This window comes from Heptranchias perlo, chromosome 2 (assembly GCF_035084215.1).
Source record: "Heptranchias perlo isolate sHepPer1 chromosome 2, sHepPer1.hap1, whole genome shotgun sequence".
In the NCBI taxonomy this organism is placed as follows: domain Eukaryota; kingdom Metazoa; phylum Chordata; class Chondrichthyes; order Hexanchiformes; family Hexanchidae; genus Heptranchias; species Heptranchias perlo.
The window spans coordinates 65,748,025-65,764,121 of record NC_090326.1 but is presented as its reverse complement, the minus strand read 5'-3'; the positions used below and the strand labels follow the sequence as shown (position 1 = coordinate 65,764,121).

The 16,097-nt window shown below is 41.6% G+C and overlaps 1 protein-coding gene across 1 annotated transcript in view; it reads left to right on the top strand.

Moving 5' to 3' along the window:
- The window catches only part of LOC137333684 (sperm-associated microtubule inner protein 4), a 49,222-nt gene that overhangs the window by 17,047 nt on the left and 16,078 nt on the right, over nt 1-16,097 (top strand). The window contains exon 5 of the mRNA XM_067997973.1: nt 1,312-1,502. Coding sequence (XP_067854074.1) covers nt 1,312-1,502 — 191 coding nt within the window. The remainder of the gene's footprint in view (nt 1-1,311; nt 1,503-16,097) is intronic.

The window sequence follows — 16,097 nt, the reverse complement described above, 5'->3', positions numbered from 1 at the left end:
AATTGTAGCCTCCTTATTACTATCCTGACTCAGATCAACTAACTCAGCATATACCAGAGATTGAACCCGGAACCTTCCTAGTATCACATCCTTGAGACATTTGGGGATTTGTTTCTTATTTCTTGGTCTTCCTTTGTCACAAATCAATCACAACCAAGAGGATAGTAGGCAACCTGCTTCTAGATCTTCACCGTTACTGCATTGTATCACAGTAGGTACAGCACAGAAGGAGGCCATTTGGCCCATCATGCCTGTGCCAGCTCTTTCAAAGAGCTATCCAATTAGTCCCATTCCCCTGCTCTTTCCCCATAGCCCTGTAAATATTTTCCCTCTAAGTATTTACCTGATCCCCTTTTGAAAGAATTACTATTGAATCTGCTTCCACCACCCTTTTAGGCAGTGCATTCCAGATCAGAACAACTCGCTGCCTAAAAAAAAAAATTCCTCATGTCGCCTCTGGCTCTTTTGCCGATCACCTTAAATCTGTGTCCTCTGGTTACCAACCCTTCTGGACAAAAGAAAATCTGCAGCATAGGCTCTTGCTTTGATTTTTCCCTTCCTGCAACTGAGGCCATTAACTCACCATCTGAGGAATCGCAGTTGTAAATTCACAAAATACTGCTCCATGTATTCACATTTCAAGATGGTGCATTATTGCGCTGCTAAGTTATGTAATTGGTGTAAAAAAAAATAGTACTTCCCAAAGTCCTATGACCCTTCCTTAAATTAGAGAATCAATTCTAATTTCATTTCATTTTTCCTCCTTCCTAATATAAAATGTAAATTAACAATTCTGTAATGTCATTTTCAGTTAACTAAATCACCCATGTAGTAGTTCAGGTATATTGTGTATTTTTGTGTAAAGCATTAGGTAATAGAGATTTTTTTATGAATATTTTAATATTCAGTGAGCAACTTTTGACAATAATAAATGTCTCTGGATCCAATAAATGTTCTTTTTTGGAAAGTACTGTGCTCAGTTAGGAAGTAGAACAGAACATTTTAATAGCTAAATATTAAATGATCTTCAGCTGTAGAATACTGTGTCAGTCCAAGAAATATAACCCAAATTTATGAGATCTGAAATAAAAACAGAAAATACTATAAGTGCACAGCAGGTTGGTCAGCATCTGGAAGAGAAAGAGATGCTAATGTTTCGGATGGGAACTTTATCAAACCCTACAGCCTCCTCTTTCTCTTTCAGAAGCCAATCGACCTGTGCACTTCTAGCATTTTTCACGTTTTCTTCAGACTTCCTGTATTTTTTCTTTTTATTTCTTCATAGGATATGTTGTATCTTTATGTTTTTAGTCAGAAACAGATACGGCTGCCATTTCCTGCTGAACATCCCTACCATTCCCACGTTTCCAAGTTTGCAGTATTCCCGAACTTCACCTCATCAGATGATCCATACGCTGGGGTACGAAGTGGACACCTGCTGCCCATTAATCCTGATATGCCTGCAAAAAGTTATAATGTGACTGTGAATAGAAAAACTAAAGGTAACAAATATATATTCATGAAAGTAGTTCATGGAATATGCTAAAATAAGTTTTGACCTGCTTATGGTTATCTTCCTAATAAATATGCCTATGTAAACATTTAAGTTAACAATATTTTCTGAAAACAGGCCACAGACTCTACCTCACGTCGTTCTAGTGCAATCCCACCTTTCATTTACCGTTGGGATAGCCTCACATCATCAGTTGTGAGAATTGTTTAGGCAACATTATTTGAGATTTAATCGGGGCGATGACATCATGATATGTCCCTCCCTTCCTCCGCCATGTAAAAGGTCTTTTCTGGAATCTGTCTGTTTTTCCCCATTATCAGACATTGCTCCTCACCTCAACCGCATTGCTAAAAAATTGATCAAACTTATGCATTCTGATAGCTTATTGTTTTTCAAGGAAAATTGTGGTCTATAATTATGACATTTAGACATTGTTGAAAATATCAGCAAGCATTTTCAGAAATTCATGATGTGACTTCTTTCCAGGGTCTCAAAGGACAACCTTTACTCTTTACTGCAGCAAAGTGTTCCTAAAGACTTGTACTAGACCAGGAAGCTCTAAAATATACTGGTAGGATCAACCTACCATGGTGACAGTGCTTCAAGAGGACCAGATAAACCACCACTGGACCTTTCGGGCAAAATCTCTTACTATTTGTACCTCTGGATCGTAATTAGTACTAAGCATTGGCATATAATCATAGAAATTTACGGCACAGGAGGAGGCCACTCGGCTTATCATGTCTGTGCCAGCCAAAAAAGAGCTATCCAGCCTAATTCCACTTTCCAGCTCTTGGTTCGTAGCGCTGTAGGTTACTGCACTTCAGGTGCACATCCAAGCACCTTTTAAATGCAATGAGGGTTTCTGCCTCTACCACCCTTTCAGGCAGTGAGTTCCAGGCCCCTACCGCCCTCTGGGTGAAATACTTTTTCCTCAGCTCCCCTCTAATCCTTCTACCAATTACTTTAAATCTATGCCCCTGGTTATTGATCCCCTCTGCCAAGGGAAATAGGTCCTTCCTATCCATTCTATCTAGACCCCTCATAATTTTATACACCTTAATTAAATCTCCCCTCAGCCTCCTCTGTTCCAAAGAAAACAACCCCAGCCTATCCGATCTTTCCTCATAGCTAAAATTCTCCAGTCCTGGCAACATCCTTGTAAATCTCCTCTGTACCCTCTCTAATGCAATCACATCTTTTCTGTAATGTGATGATCAGAACTGTATGCAGTACTCAAGCTAGTGGCTGAACTAGTGTTTTATACAGTTCAAGCATAACCTCACTGCTTTTAAATTCTATACCTCGGCTAATAAAGGCAAGTATCCCATACGCCTTCTTAACCACCTTATCTACCGGCCCTGCTACCTTCAGGGATCTATGGACATGCACTCTAATGTCCTTCTGTTTCTCTACACATCTCAGTATCCTCCCATTTATTGTGTATTCCCTTGCCTTATTTGCCCTCCCAAAATGCATTACCTCACACTTCTCTGGATTGAATTCCATTTGCCACCTTTCTGCCCACCTGACCAGTCCATTGATATCTTCCTGCAGTCTACAGCTTTCCTCTTCACTATCAACCACATGGCCAATTTTTGTATCATCTGCAAACTTCTTAATCATGCCCCCTAAATTTAAGTCTAAATAGCCCTGTATCTCTTCAACAACTGGCATTAAAGGTCTCAATCAAGTTCTCAGTACCAGCCAATATTAAGCATAGATCTAGGCTAAAATTGCCTAACAAAATCTGGAGCATGAAGTTGAAAAATTATTTGTTGCTGATATTCTTTGAGCAAACATCTTTAGTGTTATTATGCAAGTAAAGTTTAATCATCAGCATCAGTCAACTTCAATGAACTGTCGCTTACACAGCCCAGTACTGATGTTATTCTGTTGCCTTCGTCGGCAAAGATCAAAAATTACAGTCCCATTGTTCAGCTCCAATTCTTCTGTACTAACAATTCATACCAAGGTACAGTCACTCATGCACACCACTGAGCCATTCTGCTTTCTCAGTATTTGGACTTGGATTTGCTCCATCCTTCAATAGATGTAGGTCTGAATTTTGGCCAGTTCACGTTCCAGGATTTTCCCATCTTGAGTCAAGAACCCAATCAGGCAATTCATATCCCTGAGTGCTCCCAGAGTGGAGCCTATTCAAATCTTTTTGTTGGGAGCTTACCCATAGAAGACTTACTATACATGATATAATTGCAGAGACGCTTTTCACGATAAATGCTTCCATTAAGGACAATGGGACACATTGTCCATGTCCTACCTGTAAGTGGATTATCTGTATCCAAACAAAAACTGCCATTAAAGGCAAAATTCTCTTCAAGAATTCACATTTGAGACGTCCCATAGTGGGAGTCACTTGAGGTAGAGGCAACTTAATCTTATTTATAATGTTTTGTTTTCAGATTTCCCATTACAAGAAACCTTATAAATTGCAATCCAGGCTCCTATGGTGATGCAGGAAATATTGCAAACAATAATGGCTGTTGGCAAATCCACATTTAATCTGAGACTATAATTTTTTATCGACCTGTATTCAACATTAGTATAGAATTGAAGCTCTAGTCTGTGGAGCACGCGATGCCACCCGTAGTATCCTTTTGCAATACTCAGTGATGAATCCCTGAGCTTCCTGAAAACATATAAGCCAAAATGTTTGAAATTCCTTTACAAATGTTTCATAAAACGAGTAAAGTAATTACTGGAGGTTAATGAAAAGCAGCAACAAAATCTCAAAGCCATTCCTGACATGGTTCATACGAGCAAACCAAACTCCAAATAGTATAAATCGTTAAAATGTATCCTAGTTATCACTACAATTCACACATCGACATTTACATTCTCCTGGAAAAAGCAGTAGCTACCCTTGGGAAGGTGTTTTTTATGTTGTGCATGAGGGTCACATGGGTAGCGACATAACACTATTAAGAGAAAGTGCATTGCCAAAGCAGTTTTCTTTGTCTGTTTCCTTGGCTTATCCCAGTGGTACATGGAGGCTGTTCCATTTCAAAGAATGGGAAAACAGGTTAATAGTCTACCTTGCACTGTCTGTTAATCAACAAATTCCTTGACACACTAGGTAATTTTTGTTTGCTTCTTTCTATTGTTTTGTAGTAACACAGGGAAACTATGAACCATTTCAGTGCAATATGTTCACCTAGTGTACTAAAGGATTGATTCCAATGGGACTTAGTTAACAAGTTGTAGCAACAGATTTTTGATAATTAGAAACCCAGTGAAATTAAATTGGATCAGATTTAATAGGGCTGATATTCCCCATGTGGGTGCTGTTCATGGGCATGGTGCAGTCTCCTGCAAGGGCGCAGCACCCTAGGAAACACTAGAGCACCTAGATCTCCTGGTGGGCTTCATTAACTTGGAGATGCCAGACTTCAGGTGCTGCTAGAGGCGTTGTATTGGATGCAGGGATGAGAAGAATGGGAGTAATTTCAGGCCATAAAGGCAGCAGCACCTTAAAGGGGCAGGTACAGTTAAAGCCCCGCAGGAGAGCAGAAGATCCTTGCTTTTGCAGGTAATGAGCCATAATTTTTGGCCGTACATTTATGGAAATACTTGTGGTAAGTTTCTGATTTAATTTGTATGTGCCAGAAACAGATTTGCATTTCTGTGGTTTTCATATTAATTTAAAGGTCTGTCCCTGTGAATGAATTTGTGCTGCTGTTCCGTGGCTAGAATGGTAGCAGAGCCACATGTTGTGTATGAGATAGCGTGTTGCAGAACTAATAGTTAAATAAGAACGTAAGAAATAGGAGCAGGAATAGGCCATCCGGCCCCCTGAGCCTGCTCCGCCATTCAGTCAGATCATGGCTGATCTTCGACCTCAACTCCACTTTCCTGCCCAATCCCCATATCCCATGATTCCCCTAGAGTCCAAAAAATCTACCTATCTCAGCCTTGAATATACTCAACATCTCAACATCCACAGCCCTCTGGGGTAGAGAATTTCAAAGATTCACAACCCTCTGAATGAAGAAATTCCTCCTCATCTGAGTCTTAAATGGCCGATCCCTTATCCTGCGACTATGCCCCCTAGTTTTAGACTCTCCAGCCGGGGGAAACAACCTTTCAGCATCTACCCTGTCAAGCCCCCTCAGAATCTTGTATGTTTCAATGAGATCACCTCTCATTCTTCTAAACTCCAGAGAGTGTAGGCCCATTTTATTCAATCCATCTGACTCTGGTTTCAGATTCTCAGTATGTGTTCTCAATGAGCAAAGCTCTACGCTGGGAGCACAGATTTAAAACATTTGCCCCGTAGTTTGAAGTGGTGTCGTCAGGTGACTCACCTGACGAAAGAGAAAGCCTCTGAAAGCTTGTGATTTTCAAATAAAACTGTTGGACTATAACCTGGTGTTGTAAGATTCCTTACATCTGTAGTTTGAAGGGCTAATGGGGCTTGAAGCCCCATCTATGCATTCTAAGCAACAGTAGCTTCGCTGAGGCAGTTGCTGGCTGAACTCCATTTTAAAAATGCCAGGGTGTTAAACGAGCTACAAGTTCATGTAAAATCAGAGAGACCCTGAATATCCATAGGTCTTCCATCAAATTCCCACCATAATTCAGCCTGGAATGTGGTGGAACACTTGTGAATTTGGACCAGACCCGGATATGCTGACTCCCTGTCTCCGCTGCCTATATCCAGGGGGCCTTGCTTGATGCAGAACCTCTATCCGCCCCAAACATAGTTCCCTCGTCAGAGGGCGTGGCAAGGGAGAGGATTCCCAGGGCAGGTTTTCCTTGTCCCCAACCTGCTACCTGCCAGGCAGCCAGTACGCTGAGTGAAAGGAGGTTTATCAGACCTCTAGCCGGTGGAAGTAAAGCCCACCTGTGGTAAGGGAGTGGGGGTGGTGGGGGGAGGGGTGCTCCAGGCTCGAGACCGCCTAAGCTCCGGAATATTTTGCTCTTTTTTTTTAAATTCCTGTGAAAGGGGGCAAATGGGGGCTCGTCTCTGCATTTTCCAGGCCATTACTGTTGGCAGGCCTGCAAGACGCCAGCCGGTTCTGCATTCACCCCTTTCCCCATTCTGGCAATTGGCTGAGATACATCTGTAGTGGCGTAGGCACCACCAGAAAAATACAGATTAGGGAATTTCCCCCTTGCCTTGGACAGTCTGGCAGAGTCAACGGTTGAGGTTCCTAGCAGCCATATCTGCAACTTATGCTGGGACACTGCTTTTTTTGATATATATTAATGACTTGGACTTGGGTGTACAGGGCACAATTTCAAAATTTGCAGATGACACAAAACTTGGAAGGGTAGTAAACAGTGAGGAGGATAGTCATAGACTTCAAGAGGACATAGACAGGCTGGTGACATGGGCAGACACATGGCAGATGAAATTTAACGCAGAAAAATGCGAAGTGATACATTTTGGTAGGAAGAACGAGGAGAGACAATATAAACGAGAGGGCACAACTCTAAAAGGGGTACAGGAACAGAGAGATCTGGCGGTATATGTGCACAAATCGTTGAAGGTGGCAGGGCAGGTTAAGAAAGCAGTTAAAAAAGCATACGGGATCCTGGGCTTTATAAATAGAGGCATAGAGTACAAAAGTATGGAAGTCATGACGAACCTTTATAAAACACTGGTTCAGCCACAACTGGAGTATTGTGTCCAATTCTGGGCACTGCATTTTAGGAAAGATGTGAAGGCCTTAAAGTGGGTGCAGAAGAGATTTACGAGAATGATTCCAGGGATGAGGGACTTTAGTTATGTGGATAGAATGGAGAAGCTGGGATTGTTCTTCTTGGAAAAGAGACAGTTGCGAGGAGATTTGATAGAGGTATTCAAAATCATGAAGGGTCTAGACAGAGTAGATAGAGAGAAACTGTTCCCATTGGCGGAAGGATCAAGAATCAGAGGACATGGAGTTAAGGTGATTGGCAAAAGAACCAAAGGTGACATGAGGAAAGACTTTTTTATACAGCAAGTGGTTAGGACTGGAATGCACTGCCCGAGGGAGTGGTGAAGGCAGATTCAATCATGGCCTTCAAAAGGGAACTGGGTAAGTACTTGAAAGGAAGAAATTTACAGGGCTACGGGGATAGGGCGGGGGTGTGGGACTAGCTGGATTGCTCTTGCATAGAGCCGGTGCAGACTCGATGGGCTGAATGGCCTCCTTCCTTCCTGTAATCTTTTTATGATTCTATGGGATCACGGGCCCTCAAATTGAAACAGGACAGATTCTAGATCTGTCACAAGTTTTACAGAAACATCTTCATGTATTTAAATGCCTATTCTGTAATTATTATCCTCACTTAACTTTTATGTTGCCTCTGCCATCGGATGTTATTAGACGCCCCTAGTAAACCATTTTATCAGCTTAATCTATTTCCATACTGTTTGCTCTTCCATCAATTTTTGGAAGGTCCTTATTCTCTCTGATTATTACTGAGAGGAATCTAATCTGCTTTTCTGTCAGTTGCTGACCCACTCCTTTTCTTTGTACTGGACCATTCCCTTTCTGGTTTTGCTGTTCCTGGCTTATTACTTACTCACCACTTGACAGTAGCAGCTCTTAGGAACATAGGAACAGGAGTAGGCCATTCAGCCCCTCGTGCCTGCTCCGCCATTTGATAAGATCATGGCTGATCTGTGATCTAGCTCCATATACCTGCCTTTGGCCCATATCCCTTAATACCTCTGGTTGCCAAAAAGCTATCCATCTCAGATTTAAATTTAGCAATTGAGCTAGTATCAATTGCCATTTGTGGAAGAGAGTTCCAAACTTCTACCACCCTTTTTGTGTAGAAATGTTTTCTAATCGCACTCCTGAAAGGTCTGGATCTAATTTTTATACTGCGCCCCCTTCTCCTAGAATCCCCAACCAGCGGAAATAGTTTCTCTCTATCCACCCTATCTGTTCCCCTTAATATCTTAAACTTCGATCAGATCACCCCTTAACCTTCAAAACTCTAGAGAATACAACCCCAATTTGTGTAATCTCTCCTCGTAACTTAATCCTTGAAGTTAGGGTATCATTCTAGTAAACCTACGCTGCACTCCCTCCAAGGCCAATACATCCTTCCGAAGGTGCGGTGCCCAGAACTGCTCACAGTACTCCAGGTCTAACCAGGGTTTTGTATAGCTGCAGCATAACTTCTGCCCCCTTGTACTCCAGTCCTCTAGACGTAAAGGCCAGCATTCCATTAACCTTATTGATTATTTTCTGCACCTGTTCACGACACTTCAATGATCTATGTACCTGAACCCCTAAGTCCCTTTGGACATCCACGGTTTTTAACTTTTTACCATTTAGAAACTACTCTGTTCTATCCTTATTTGATCCAAAGTGGATGACCTCACATTTGACTACATTGAATTCAATTCCATTTGTCACCATTTTGCCCATTCACCTAATCTATCAATATCGCTTTGTAATTTTATGTTTTCATCGACACTGCTTACATTGCCACCAATCTTTGTGTCATCGGCAAACTTAGATAAGAGACTTTCTATGCCTTCATCTATGTCGTTAATAAATATTGTGAATAATTGAGGCCCCAAGACAGATCCCTGCGGGACTCCACTAGTCACATCCTGCCAATGTGAGTACCTACCCATTAGCCCTACTCTCTGTCGCCTTTCGCTCAGCCAACTTCCTAACCAAGTCCGTACTTTTCCCTCGATTCCATGGGCTTCTATCTCAGCTAACAGTCTCTTATGTGGGACTTTTATCAAATGCCTTCTGGAAGTCCATATAAATAACATCCATTGACATTCCTCTGTCCACTACTTTAGTCACCTCTTCAAAAAATTCAATCAGGTTTGTCAGGCACGACCTACCTTTCACAAATCCATGCTGGCTCTCTGATTAATTGAAAATTCTCGAGGTGTTCAGTCACCCTATCCTTGATTATAGACTCCAGCATTTTCCCCACAACAGATGTTAGGCTAACTGGTCTATAATTCCCTGGTTTCCCCCTCTCTCCTTTCTTAAAAAGCGGAGAGATGTGCAATTTTCCAATCTAGAGGGACAGTTCCTGAATCTAGAGAACTTTGAAAGATTATAGTTAGGGCATCTGCAAAGTGCTCACCTACTTCCTTTAAAACCCTGGGATGGAAACCATCTGGTCCTGGGGATTTGTCACTCTTTGGTGCTATTATTTTCTTCATTACTGTTGCTTTACTTATGTTAATTTTATTGAGTCCCTGTCCCCGATTCAATATTAGTTTTCTTGGGATTTCCGGCATGCTATCCTCTTTTTCTACTATAAATACTGACGCAAAGTAATTGTTCAACATGTCTGCCATTTCCCCATTGTCAATGACAATATCCCCACTTTCAGTTTTTAAGGGGCCAACACTGCTCCTGACCACCCTCTTTTTCCTAATATAACTATAATAGTTCTTCGTATTGGTTTTGATATCCCTTGCGAGTTTCTTTTCATACTCTCTTTTTGTAGCTCTTACTATCTGTTTTGTGACCCTTTGTTGATCTTTGTATCTTTCCCATTCACCAGGTTCTGTGCCATTTTTTGTCTTTTTGTATGCCCTTTCCTTATGTCTTATACTGTCCCTTACCTCTTTAGTTGTCCATGGCTGTTTTTTTTGGCAAGTAGAGTTCTTGCCCCTCAGGAGTGTAAACCAATTCTGTATCATGTTAAATGTTTCTTTGAACATTTCCCACTGATCATCAGTCGTTTTACCCATTAACAGATTTGCCCAGTTTACTGTGTAAGGAATCTCACAACACCAGGTTATAACCTGGTGTTGTAAGATTCCTTACATTTGTCCACCCCAGTCCATCACCGGCATCTCCACATCAGTTTACTGTGGACAGCCTCTGTCTCATCCCATTGAAGTCGGCCTTGCCCAAGTCTAGAGTCTTAGCAGCTGATTCAATTTTTTCCCTTTCAAACACTACATGTTATGATCGCTATTGGATAGATGTTCGCACACAGTTATGCTGTTAACTAAATTGTTTCATTTCTCATTACTAAATCTAGTATGGCTTGCCCCCTTGTTGCCTCTAGGACATACTGCTGTAGAAAACTATTCCGGACACACTCAAGAAGTTCACTACCTTTCTGACAGTTGCTAGTCTGCTTTTTCCAATCTATGTGAAGGTTAAAGTCCCCCATTAAGACCACTATGCCTTTCTTACACGCTTGTCTAATCTTTGCATTCATACAATCTAGCTCTTCAGAGCTGCTGCCAGGGGTCCTATACACAACTCCCACTATAGTCTTAGATCCTTTCCTATTTCTCAATTCAACCCATAAGGTCTTTGTTGGCTGCTTACCTCTCGTTATATCCTCCTTTATCATTGAAGTGATTTCATCTCTAATCACTAAGGCTACTCCTCCCCCTCTTCCATTTTCCCTGTCTCTCCTGTACACCTTATAACCCAGTATATTTAGTTCCAAATCCTGACCATCCTGCAGCCATGTCTCAGTAATAGCTATCATGTCATGCCCTCCAATTTGAATTTGAACCTGTACTGCATTTAATTTATTCCTTATACTCCGTGCATTTGTATATAGAACTCTTAGTTGGGCCACATACCCTAGCCTGACCTTCAGCTTTGATGCTGGGTTAATCGCCTTACGCCTTCTAGTTTTCACTTGATCTGTAATGCCTAAAGTACACTTTCTTTCTGCTGCTCTATGCTTTTCCCTTTCACTTGTTCTTGAACAACTGTTTGTACTATTTATATTGTAAATTTCCCCTGGGTCTTCCCCTCTCTTGCTGCTCTCAACTTTACTCCCTTATGACTCCCCGCTCAGGTTCCCATCCCCCTGCCACTCTAGTTTAAACCTTCCCCAACAGCACTAGCAAACACCCCCGCGAGGACATTGGTCCCGGTCCTGCTCGGGTGTAACCCGTCCCGCTTGTACAGGTCCCACCTTCCCCAGAACCGGTCCCAATGTCCCAGGAATCTAAATCCCTCCCTCTTACACCATCCCTGCAGCCACGCATTCATCCGGTCTACTCTCCTGTTCCTATACTCACTAGCACGTGGCACTGGTAGTAATAATGAGATCACTACCTTTGAGGTCCTGCTTTTTAATTTATCTCCTAACTCCTTAAATTCTTATCTCAGGGGATTCTGGCTTTTAATCTCCTTTTTGTCTTTTCCCCTTCAAGTCCTAATAACAACATCTTAATGCTAATGATAATGTTTTGCTACTTCTCTGCCGACCGTGCTCCTTTTCTTTCTGATTTCCCCTATTTCTTTTAACTAATTCTCCCTAAACTCTTAGCAGTTTTCTCTCCTCCCCTAGTACCTTCATGCCACATTCAAATTCCTTGAGCCTTATCACTGCCTTTTACCCATCTTGTGCTGTCAGCATCCCACACTGAAAAGATCTGTCACAAGATGCACAGAAATACCTTCATGTATTTAAATGCCTCTTCTGCAATGATTCTCACTTAACTTCTTTGTTGCCTCTGCCATCTGATGTTTTTAGGTGCCCCTAGTAAACCATTTTATCTACTTGATCCATACTGTTCACTCTTCAATCAATTTTTGGAAGGTCATCTTTATGTGATGCTCCACATCAGCCGACAGCAGTTAGTTTGCAGGTGGCTGCGTCCCCCTCTAAATCTGTCCCTGCATAGATCTCAGCTTGGAGGTTCATTGCTCCCCAGCTCTCCCTAAATTGCTGCTTACATATGAACAAGGTGTGGAGATGCCGGTGATGGACTGGGGTGGACAAATGTAAGGATTCTTACAACACCAGGTTATAGTCCAACAGCTTTATTTAAAATCACAAGCTTTCGGAGGCTTCCTCCTTCGTCAGGTGAGTGACACTTCTTCCAGATTGAATCCACAAATAACTAAAACTACTTACCTTTAAAGGTCCCAGATGTTTAATAATGATTTCATTATCAATTTTGTTTCCCAAAGTACTCATTTGTCAGCATAGTATCGTCATTACAGCCTTTCATTGTAATCCTGAAGTAAATAACACTTAAGAAGGAAATTTCCCCCCCCCCTCCCCCACACACCACAGCACAGCACCGCTCCTAGTGACTTGGTAATCATTGTTCTTACTGACACTTTGGGGAGGGTTTTCATTTGGGGCATGCGCGGCACCCACCCCGGGGTGTCAGTGGGGGACCACAATCATTATAATGTGGTTGGCGAGTTGCCTGCACGAAACACGGTCCTCAATGCGCAGCTTGCCAAACTAGAGATAGGAAATTGGACTGGGCCGTCAAATTGGAAAAGCTTAAAGGGGAGGGGTAGAAGAATTAGGAGTGAAAGGCAGCACGACTTTAGAGCAGCAGCCAACACTGTTGCATAACCCACAGCTGCAAGGACATTAAATATGGAGGCCTCTCAGGCACAATAACTAAAAGCAATTGCAGTAAAAATGTGTGCCAGAGCTTTATCTAGCTTTCCCTGACTTTCTCTCTCGAAACTCCTCTGCCTCTCCACCCCCCTCTCCTCTGTTAAGGCCCTGCTTAAACCCATCTCTTTGACAAGCTTTTAGTCACCCCTCCTAATATCTCTTTTGTCTTGGCGTCCATTTGTGTCTGTTTCTCTACATTAAAACAGTGACTGCACTTCAAAAGTACTTCATTGGCTGTAAAGCGGTTTGGGACATCCTGAGGTTGTGAAAGGCATTATATAAATGCAAGTACTTTCTTTCTGATTACTCCCCTGTGAAGCACTTTGAGATGTTTTTCTGAATTAAAGGCACTATATAAAGGCAAGTTGTTGTAGCAGCTGAGGATCACTCTGATGGATGCTGAAAATGGGCACCTCCCGACTTGTACCACCCATGTTTGGTGGGCAAGAGCAGGAACTGGCGGTAATTAGGAAGGCTGAGACAAAAATGGCATTGGGGTCCTAACTCCATCCAATCCCAATTACCATATATTCATAAAGGACCTGCCTGTGTCTGGCAGGAGCTCTGGCTGCCTGGATCAAGATCTGGCCGAAGATCAGAACAGCAGGAACCATGTGGTAAGTTAATGCTTCTATTGTGTGGGTTATAGTTGGTCCCACTACCGCCCCATTTATAAGTGTAGACAGGGCAGTCAGGGTCATGAAAAGCACCTCCTTCATTTCCACCTGCTTAAATCTCACGATTCAAGGGCCATTAAAATGGCCGCAGTACCCAGATATGGGGTCCTGTAATTGTAAACCCTATTTGAGACCACTTCTTAGTATGTAACAGTGACATAATGGGCAAAATATAATTCCAGTTACAGAATCAGAACCATTTAAACAGTAATAAAAATACTAGAGAAGTTGTGAAAGTTATTAAAATATAAAAACACAGGACAAAGAATTAGATATAAATAAGTTATGACACAAGTATCTCGAATTTAAAATTCTCATCCTTGTGTTTAAGTCCCTTCATGGCCCCCCCCCCCCCTTTCTATCTCTAACGTCCTTCAACTCCACAATCCCACCCCTCAAACTCTTTATCCGACTCTGGCCATGTGCATTTCCCTCTCTTCATCCCCCCCCACCCCCGCTCCCCAATCCATTCGCCCAACCATTGGCGGCCATTACTTCAACCAACTGGGTCCCACTGTCTGCAATTCACACCCTAAACCCTTCCGCTTCTCTATCTCCTTTAAGACGCTCCTTAAAACCCACCGTTTTGATCAAGCTTCTGGTCAACCCTCCTAATATGTTTCTCTTTGGCTCAGCATCCATTTTGATTGGTTATGACTCTGCGAAGCGGCTTGAGACATTTTTCTACATTAAAGGTGCTATATAAATGCAAGTTGTTGTTTTATCAGTTGTAATTCACTTTCTTAGTTTTAGTACCTGAAGACCTTAAGTTTTAGTCAGAAAAAATACAGTTAATTTACACAATAGTTTTATACTGTGCAACAAATTATACGGAGAAAAATGTTGGCTAAAAAGGTTGAACATCCAGTAAATACTAGTCTGACTGGTTTGACCCTGTATTTAAAGGATTAAGACTAATTGATAGGCGGGGAAGATTACCATAGACAGGCAGACAAGATTATGGTGCAAATGATTAACCCCTCCCCCCAACCCCACAGCTCAGTCACAAACAGGTTGAAAAATTGTGCTACACAATATGAAATTCCTGTATAAATTATTTTTATAAAGGCCAGAACCGATTTAAAATACATGGATTAAGACCTTTGTTCAAATAATAGGCAAAAGCATTTCAGACAAATGCATGAACCCATTCAGTATTAATATTGCATAGCGTAATTTCAACCCATAAATTAGAAATTGGAATAAGTTGCAATCCTCTATAACATCATCCAGGCCATAATTGGAACTCTGGCAGAAAATGTATTTAAAGAAAATAGCTTTAACTTAAATATCAAAACTCATACATCAGCCTTAAGATGAGAATTTCATTTGAACTGAGCAACTTGGACAAAATCCAGTCATAAAGCAGTGGAAAGGTTCTGAAATGAAATTTCAGGAGTGAAGTTAGGAACCGTTTCTACAGCTAAGGGTGGTAGAAGTTTGGAACTCTCTTCCGCAAAAGGCAGCTGATGCTAGCTCAATTGTTAATTTTAAATCTGAGATTGACAGATTTTTGTTAACCAAAGGTATTAAGGGATATGGGGCTAAAACGGGTATATGGAGTTGGGTCACAGATCAGCCATGATCTCGTTGAATGGTGGAACAGGCTCGAGGGGCTAAATGGACTACTCCTGCTCCTATGTTCCTATAAAATATTAAGAAAGCAGAGGATTAGCTAGTCTTGACAGTTCTGAGAGTCAAAGAAAGGAGTGAATTAAGATCTCATTTAGATTATAAACTGTAATCTAATTCAGTCCTGTGCCTGAATCATTTCCAGCCTCAGTGTGGAATAGCGAGGCAATAACCACTGCTATTGATCGAAGTGTGTATTATGTAATGTCAATTTAATCATTGCAATTAATTAGTTAGATATCAGTCCCCGAGCCAGGTAAAATACCACTGAGAATTGATGCAATAGCTTGTTATATATAACTTATTTTGAAACCCACTGTGTGGAATTATTGGTGTAAACCATTAGATTATTACTTCTGTTAACTCGATCATTGCCACTGTTTGGTAGCTGGCATTTTGCAACATGCATATCATTCTTTTTCCATAGTTTAGAGAATGCTGACATGGCATCATTGATTACAATCCAAAATAAGAAATGGAGACAAAACCTCCAAAACAACCTGTGACCAGTTCTCACACTGGTGGTGTAACAGCTCCACAGCTGGGATCATGAATAAATAATTAAAACTAGGCTAGACTTTACGATCAGCAGGTACATTCACACTAATGTGAATTGGATATGCAGACACCTGGACATCTAACATTCAAACAATCCCCACTAGAAATTCATAGTAAGTACTTTTACAGGCAGGCTTTAATGCCTGATTTTATTGATCTTGTACATTCTGTGCAAAAGCTTAAGTATGCATACTGCATGCAAAGGAAGGGCCTGGAGCAGAAATGAAAGATATTCCAATCTTCAGGCAGAAATAAACAAAAAGGACAAAACTGCAAATCCTGGAAATCTGAAGCCAAAAGAGAAACTGCTGGAAACACTCAGTGGATCATTGAAATGATACAGCCAGAAAGAGGCCATTCGGCCCATCGTGCCTGTG